The sequence below is a fragment of the Vicia villosa genome, linkage group LG4 (assembly GCF_029867415.1).
Source record: "Vicia villosa cultivar HV-30 ecotype Madison, WI linkage group LG4, Vvil1.0, whole genome shotgun sequence".
Taxonomy (NCBI): domain Eukaryota; kingdom Viridiplantae; phylum Streptophyta; class Magnoliopsida; order Fabales; family Fabaceae; genus Vicia; species Vicia villosa.
In genome coordinates, this window is record NC_081183.1 from 173,884,662 (window position 1) to 173,892,328 (window position 7,667).

Consider the following 7,667-nt stretch of genomic DNA (forward strand, 5'->3'; position numbering starts at 1 on the left):
CACTAATAACCTTTCATTCTTCACTTGTTGATTTATAAGAATTAGATGCCAAAATTGTCCACCTCTTATCATAGTTTCATTACTATGCGTATCCTGACTGAAGATGATTCTTGGCCATTATTCATATATTATTTTAAAATATCACAATTTAAAAAAGAACCATTTTTAAATGAAATATTTGATAAATATGCTGGCAAGATAGCACTTTATAAGGAATTTCATTGAATACATGTATAATAAAAAAAAAAAGAATCTTATTCTTATTCAACAAGGGTGGATGATAAATATACATAATAAAATTTGATTATTTATTTTCTAGGGTGGTGAATTAAAGATATAGACAATTACATGTTGGAGGTTTTAACTCATTGTGTTTCTGTTCCACTATATAAGTGAGATAAATTAGTACATGAAAGTCACAAAAGCTAGTGTAATATAATATAACACTATAGCTTGTATCCTATTCTAGCATATTTTTAACCTATAGTATTATTAAAATGTATCTACTCTATTATTTGTGAGTGGTTGAAATTGCATTACTATACTTAATTTGTTATTGAATACAACCAAGCCAAGCACAGAACAGAGAGAGGAATTCTTCATTAGAAGGTAAAGAATTCTGAGTTTTAAATTAATAATTTGTAAAACTATTAGTATTATTGGTTCAACAAAGTGTTCTTACTTTTTTTTTTAGTTATTCTTCTATCATAATATTATTTTATCTTTAATATGCTTTCTTTTTTAATAATATACTAGCATCTCTTTCTAATCATTTGTCAAAAAAATTGTTTCATTTTATTAAAGATTTAAGTTCTCACCTTTAAATGTGTCCGCACCGTTTCATTTTTCTACAAAATTTTTAGACTAAAAAATTATCATAATTTAAAGCATTTTTAAGTTTAAAGGTGCGGTGAACCTAGATCCGGTCTACACCATTCGCACTTTAATGCAGGGTGAATTAAGATTTTAGACTCGTATTTTTTATTATATCTGCTCTGCTCCATTTTAATTTTCTTATCGGTTTTTGCATGACCCCCCTATCTATGTCCACTCTACCTCACGATAATTTTTTTTTATCGATTTTTGCATGGTAGAACTAAAGAGTATGAACATGCGTTTATTATACGATAGTACTATTCCTAATATTTGTAAATAATTAAGTTAATGTTGATAAGGTTTTAAAATATATACACAATTATTCATTCATATTTTAGTGTGGTTATTATTACCAAGAAAAAAATTCTTTGTCTAACCAAATTAGTGTATATGAATGTACCTTTCTTCTAGTGATTCCAAATTTCATGGCAACCGAACCTGTCTGTTTATTTTAGGCATGTAAAAAGGACTCTTTAACCTATAACTTGAAGCATAATACAAGCAACAGTTACCCGTCATGAATTATCATGAAAAATTCAAATTAAATATTTTCTCCTTTTTTATGTTATCAAATTGTAAGGGGAGAGTCAGAGACTCGAAGTAGATTGGATAAGATATATCTTATATCTCGAAAAGTTGTGAGTTTAACTTTTGATGTCGATATGATAATATTTTTGGAGTATGACTATCTGAATTTTGATATCGGCTTCGATTTTAATGAAATCCTAGAAATTAACTCACCTAAACTATTTAAACTTTTTTTAACAAAAGAAACGGATAAGTAGAGATATAAATTAGAAATTTTAAGACAAGTAATTAAGAAAAAAAAAATGTAAGTCTTATTTTAACTCAAACTTTATAACAAATTTCAACAAAATGTTATTAGAGATTTGAACTCTAAAGTCTAAACCAATCATTTATATTTATTTAGTTTAGTTAACACATATTAGTCTAACTAACTTATGAATCCGAATTTTTATAATTGCATACATATAATATAATATATAATTACAAAAAACGTAAGGTGACAAAATTTAGGACAACACGGTTTGCGTCAAAGCGGTGAGCAGCCAACATTCAGTTACACGTATTGCTGCGTTTCATTATTTTTCTTCTTTTATATCGAATTTTTAGAATTAATCATAAAAACCAAATCTTATCTAATTAGGTGGGGTTTGGCACTAATAATCAAGATTAGGAATAATTTTATGCTCATCTTAATATTAAAAGTTTAATTAAGTTTCCATATTAATTATTTCAATAATTTTTTTTTACAACCATCTTTGATGAAGTTTAAATAGCAACCTTAAACCAATTGTTAATTGGTCAAGCGAAGATTAGCGCTGAATTTGGTAGTCGAGCTACAATTTGATCTCCGCAGCTGCGATCAGAAATAAATTGGATCCATTTGATGTTAGAACTGACTCTGAACTAGACTATATCGGTGTTGACTAAGAAAAAAAATACTAGATCAAAATTTTACTATATTACATGAAAGCTTAAAATTAAATCACTTTTTCTATTAATAGGTGCTACTTTTTTCATATATCTCTCTCCATTGACATATTGAATATTTATCATCAACACACCATTTCATAAAAAAAATATTATTTAATTTTCAAAAGCTTAGGTAAGAATTCAATAATTTTTTATTTTGTATCCTTGTTTTGTTGAATCTATGTAAAACAAAAATATTTTAATGAAAACGTTTGACTCATCACAACAAGTGTCAACAAATAACGTTCACAAGTCTTGGTCGTAAAGTAGCATGTGAGTAAGTCCAAGATATTTTCCTTTCAAAAATTCTAACACAATTTTTCTTCTTCATACACTTATTTATACCCCACACCGCTTCATTTCAAACCACAACACAACTTTGAGACTCTTTGACTTCAAACAAAACTTGTTCATTTTCTCACTACTTTCTATAATAACTAAGAGTGTATATTTTTTGTCACAATTTTGTGCAAGAATTTTGATTCATACGTATTATATAGTCAAGTGTTTTGAAGTTGAACTCTAATTTGTGTTGTGATCATAATTGTTATAAGATGACCATGGCAAAGGGTGGCAATAATAATCATCAACAACAATCATTTGAAGTTTCTATTGATGCTTCTGATTCCAAGTTCTTTGATGACGATGGTCATTCAAAACGATCAGGTAATCCATTTTTCATCTTTTACAATAGTATTACACGTACAGTAACATGTCAGACACCAGACACATACAAACACATGTCAAACACACTTTTCCAGAGGTGTTGATACTGAGTGTCTCAATTTTGTGTTCAGGAAACAAATGGACAGCAAGTGCACACATAATAACAGCGGTTATTGGTTCTGGAGTGTTGTCGTTGGCATGGGCTATAGCGCAACTTGGATGGATTGCTGGTCCATCAATGATGCTTCTATTCTCATTTGTTACTTACTACACCTCCACTCTTTTATCGGTTTGTTACCGAACCGGTGATCAACTCAATGGCAAAAGAAACTATACTTACACTGATGCTGTTAGAGCATATCTCGGTGGCGCTAAGGTCAAAATTTGTGGACTTGTTCAATATGCGAATCTTTTCGGTGTTGCCATTGGATATACTATAGCAGCGTCCATAAGCATGATGTAAGTAATTAGTTATGAAGTTATGTTCAAATTTGAAAGATTTGTTATTATGAAATTTGTGCTAATTGGTGTTTTTTTGTTGAATTTTAATTGACAGGGCAATCAAAAGGTCTAATTGTTTTCATAGCAGTGGAGGGAAAAATCCATGCCATATGAACGGAAATCTTTACATGATTTCTTTTGGTATTGTGGAAATATTTTTCTCTCAAATTCCGAACTTTGATCAGTTATGGTGGCTCTCTACTTTAGCTGCTGTTATGTCTTTCACATATTCTATTATTGGACTTGGCCTTGGTGTTGGTAAAGTGATAGGTAAGAATAATTCTATTAATTTTTTTTCTGTTGCAAGAACTCAATAAAACAGTGTTTTAAAAACCGAATCGGAATACTTTGGACTAAATTTGACTTGAATTCGACATGTTACAGAAAATAAAGGCATTAAAGGAAGCCTAACCGGTATAACTGTTGGCACTGTCACACAAACTCAAAAAGTTTGGAGGAGTTTTCAAGCTCTTGGTAACATAGCTTTTGCATACTCCTACTCAATGATCCTCATTGAAATTCAGGTAGATTTAATCAATCTTAACAAAAAAAAATTGTGAAACTCATGATGAGATGAACATCAATGTTATCTTAAATAGAAATCTTAAACTCAAATGTTTGTTATGTTATTTGAAACAGGACACAATCAAATCTCCTCCTTCCGAATCAAAAACAATGAAGGCCGCAACTTTGATCAGTGTTATAGTCACGACAGTTTTCTATATGCTATGCGGTTGTTTTGGATACGCTGCTTTCGGAGACTTGAGTCCCGGAAACCTTCTCACAGGTTTCGGTTTCTATAATCCTTTCTGGTTACTCGACATTGCCAATGCTGCGATTGTTATCCACCTCGTTGGCGCTTTCCAAGTTTACGTCCAGCCTATTTACTCAGCAGTGGAGAAAACCGCGGCTAAAAGATTTCCCGACAGCGATTTCATCAACAAAGACTTTAAAATTCCTATCCCTGGCATGGCCTCACCTTTAAAAATCAACCTCTTTAGATTAATTTGGAGGTCATCTTTTGTGGTCGTAACAACCGTTATATCAATGCTTCTACCGTTCTTCAACGATATTGTAGGACTTATCGGAGCAATTGGATTTTGGCCTCTGACGGTGTATTTTCCGGTGGAAATGTACATCGTTCAAAAGAGAATACCAAAATGGAGCATAAAATGGGTTTGCCTACACATGCTTAGTGCTGCTTGTCTTGTGATTTCTTTAGCTGCTGCAGCTGGTTCGGTTGCTGGTGTTGTTGCTGATCTTGGAGTTTATAAGCCATTCCATGCTATGTACTAGTTATGTAACAGTGTTACTTTAGTGTTCACCATCTTTAAGGATTTAAGTAGCAATAAAAAAGGGTTGGCTCTTGCTTATTTGAAACCTCTAGGATGGTGGTGTTCTTGTTAATCTTGTATTTTTTTTTCTACTTTTATGTAACCTATCTTTGTGACTTGATATGTATTACAAATTTCCAATGAGAAATGGTACAAAGGCTTTCAAATTTTCGAACAATTACTAAGGGTTAACTTTTTGGTTGATTACAAAAAACAGTATGAGAGTAAAAATCAACATTAATATATACAACACTAATGTTCAAGTGATGTGAAGTATATTATACAAGGTGTGTTGTGAGATTGTCTAAATGAAGTTTCACCATAATTTTCAGAGTTAGTTTTAGACATTCTAATAAACAATATTGACCACAGAAGTTAAAAATATATCAATTTTAACTAATGTGAAGATTGTTGGAGTTGATTTGAATGAAACTCCTTAAAACAAGTCTCACAAAACTTAGTTCTTCATTGCATGATCTACCTGGAGTTGATTTGAATGAAACATCTTGAATCAAGTCTCATAGAACTTAGTTCTTCGTTGTTGAAACTACTGTTTTTAGCACTTCAGTTGGCGTAACCGGTTACGCCTGTTACCGTAACCGGTTACGAACCCGTGAAACAGATTCACTGTAGATGTTGCGTTTGCGTAACCGGTTACGCTGTTTGCCGTAACCGGTTACACTGAAGTCCAACTGTTTTTCTGTTTGTTTTAGGGTGTTTTAATTCATTCCAATCATTTTGTAACTTGTACTATATAAGGAGCTCACTACTCCTATTTTGTGGTTAATGCCAATTCACTATCTCACCCTCAATTACTCTCTCTCTCTCTCTCTCTCTCTCTCTCTCTCTCTCTCTCTCTCTCTCTCTCTCTCTCTCTTATATTTCTCTTCATTCTCTAATCTTCATCTTCTTCAATTCATCATTTTCCCATTAAAGATACCTTAATTTGATTTGTATGTTCCAACATTTGGCATCAAGAGCACTGGTTCTGATCCGATTCCGCTGCAACAATGAGTACCAATGATCGAATCCCATCCAATTTACCGATTCTTGATTCGAAGAATTACGACAAGTGGTTTAAACAAATGATGGTCTTGTTAGGATATCAAGAAGTTCTCGATATCGTCAACAATAGTGTCACACCTCTTGGGGCTGAACCTACAGCTGCACATCAAGCCACTTTCAGGGAAGAGAAGAAGAAAGATTACAAAGCTCTCTTCTTGATACACTCTTGTGTCGATGGTGATAATTTTGAAAAGGTCGGTGATTGCGAGTCCGCGAAGCAAGCTTGGTTAATTCTTGAGAAAGCATATGCTGGGGCTGCGAAGGCGAAGGTTGTGAGGTTACAAACTCACAAGAGCCAATTCGAGTTAACGCAAATGGAAGAGAAGGAAACGATCAACGATTATGTGACGCGCATTACGCGCTTAGTGAATCAAATCAAGTCGTGTGGGGAAACTATCTTAGAGCAGAATGTTGTGTCAAAAATCTTACGTTCGTTGACGTCAAGATTCGACAACATTGTGGTTGCTATTGAAGAGTCGAAGGACCTTACGTCGCTGAGCAAGGATGAGCTTCAAAGTTCCCTAAAAGCACATGAACAAAGAATGGACGAGAGAGGAAGCGATAAGGCAAAGGCGGAGTTAGCTTTGCAAGTTCGTTTCAATGAAAGGAGTAAAGGTTCGAAAGGGAAATGGCCTTCGAAAGGGAAGCAAGGCGATGGTGAACCTAAACATTCGAAGGGACAAAAGGGTGAGAGCAGCAACTCAAACGGTTATGGTGATCGGAGCAACGCGAGAGGTGGAAAACCAAGAGACATGAGCAAAATACAATGCTGGAAATGCAAGAAACTTGGGCATTTTCAAGCAAAGTGTGATGCTAAACAGCTTGAAACTAAAGGGGATGAAGCCAAGGTTGCTAGGCAAGAGGTGGATGATGAAGCCACACTCTTAATGATGATTACCGATGAGTGTGATGGCATGACGGAGGTGCTGGACAGCAGCTGCAAGTCACGGGACAGCAGCTACAGCAGTGCAGAAAATGCGACAGTTTTGAGTTCGGAACAAAATGTGATGATTTCGGTTCGTGATGGAACTCAAGGGAATGAGGAGTGGTACCTAGACTCCGGATGTTCAACGCATATGACGGGAAGAAGAGATTGGTTTGTGCAAATCAATCAAGTGGCGAAAAACAAAGTGAAGTTTGCGGACGATTCCACTCTCATGGCCGAAGGTGTCGGTGATGTGTTGATCGAGAAAAAGGATGGTGGACATTCTATGATCAAGGATGTGCTATATATTCCAGGTATTAAGTGTAATCTTTTGAGTATTGGTCAATTGCTCGAAAAAGGTTACAATATACGGTTGGAAGATAAGATTTTGCGGGTTATTGATGCTAGTGGAGTGTTGATCCTAAAGGCTCCCATGGCTACCAATAGGACTTTCAAAGTTGAGCTGAAAGTATTGGAGCATAGGTTCTTAGCTACAGCTGCAAGTAGAGAGGAGTGGTTATGGCATTATCGTCTCTGTCACTTGAATTTTCGTGATCTCAAAGCGTTGTAACAAGAAGGTATGGTTACCGGGCTTCCACACATTAACGTTCCAGCTGAGTTGTGTGAGGAATGTGTGAAAGGAAAACAACACAAAGGAAGTTTTAGCAAGGATGCGGGTCATAGGACCAATGCACACCTTGAGGTGGTGTATTCCGATGTTTATGGACCTATGCAAGTGGACACATTTGGTGGCAATCGATATTTTGTCACGTTCATTGATGATTTTAGTAGAAAGTTGTGGA

At 34.5% G+C, this 7,667-nt stretch overlaps 2 protein-coding genes across 3 annotated transcripts; both read left to right on the forward strand.

The window, feature by feature from the left end:
* Positions 1-417: 417 nt before the first annotated feature.
* Positions 418-5,052, forward strand: LOC131596004 (amino acid permease 3). 2 transcript variants are annotated; one of them, XM_058868548.1, is made up of 6 exons: positions 418-609; positions 2,928-3,039; positions 3,171-3,498; positions 3,596-3,810; positions 3,925-4,064; positions 4,180-5,052. In XM_058868548.1, exons 2-6 carry the CDS (start codon positions 2,928-2,930, stop codon positions 4,834-4,836), a joined length of 1,452 nt encoding a protein of 483 aa, XP_058724531.1. In that variant the 5' UTR covers positions 418-609; the 3' UTR covers positions 4,837-5,052. The 2 variants fall into 2 exon arrangements, with proteins under 2 accessions (XP_058724531.1, XP_058724530.1); XM_058868547.1 differs by lacking the exon at positions 418-609 and having other exon boundaries at positions 2,487-3,039.
* Positions 5,053-6,481: 1,429 nt separating this feature from the next.
* On the forward strand, positions 6,482-7,435 carry LOC131598338 (uncharacterized). The gene is made up of 2 exons (XM_058870952.1): positions 6,482-7,004; positions 7,224-7,435. Exons 1-2 carry the CDS (start codon positions 6,482-6,484, stop codon positions 7,433-7,435), a joined length of 735 nt encoding a protein of 244 aa, XP_058726935.1.
* The last annotated feature ends 232 nt before the right edge of the window (positions 7,436-7,667 follow it).

What these genes read in the sequence shown, in the direction of transcription:
- LOC131596004 (XM_058868548.1), top strand. Translation starts at nt 2,928, where the DNA reads ATGACCATGGCAAAGGGTGGCAATAATAATCATCAACAACAATCATTT. An exon ending in TGGTGTTGGTAAAGTGATAG is followed by an intron (nt 3,811 to 3,924) that starts GTAAGAATAATT and finishes GACATGTTACAG; the next exon opens with AAAATAAAGGCATTAAAGGA. An exon ending in TGATCCTCATTGAAATTCAG is followed by an intron (nt 4,065 to 4,179) that starts GTAGATTTAATC and finishes TATTTGAAACAG; the next exon opens with GACACAATCAAATCTCCTCC.
- LOC131598338 (XM_058870952.1), top strand. Translation starts at nt 6,482, where the DNA reads ATGGACGAGAGAGGAAGCGATAAGGCAAAGGCGGAGTTAGCTTTGCAA. An exon ending in GTGGTACCTAGACTCCGGAT is followed by an intron (nt 7,005 to 7,223) that starts GTTCAACGCATA and finishes TGCTCGAAAAAG; the next exon opens with GTTACAATATACGGTTGGAA.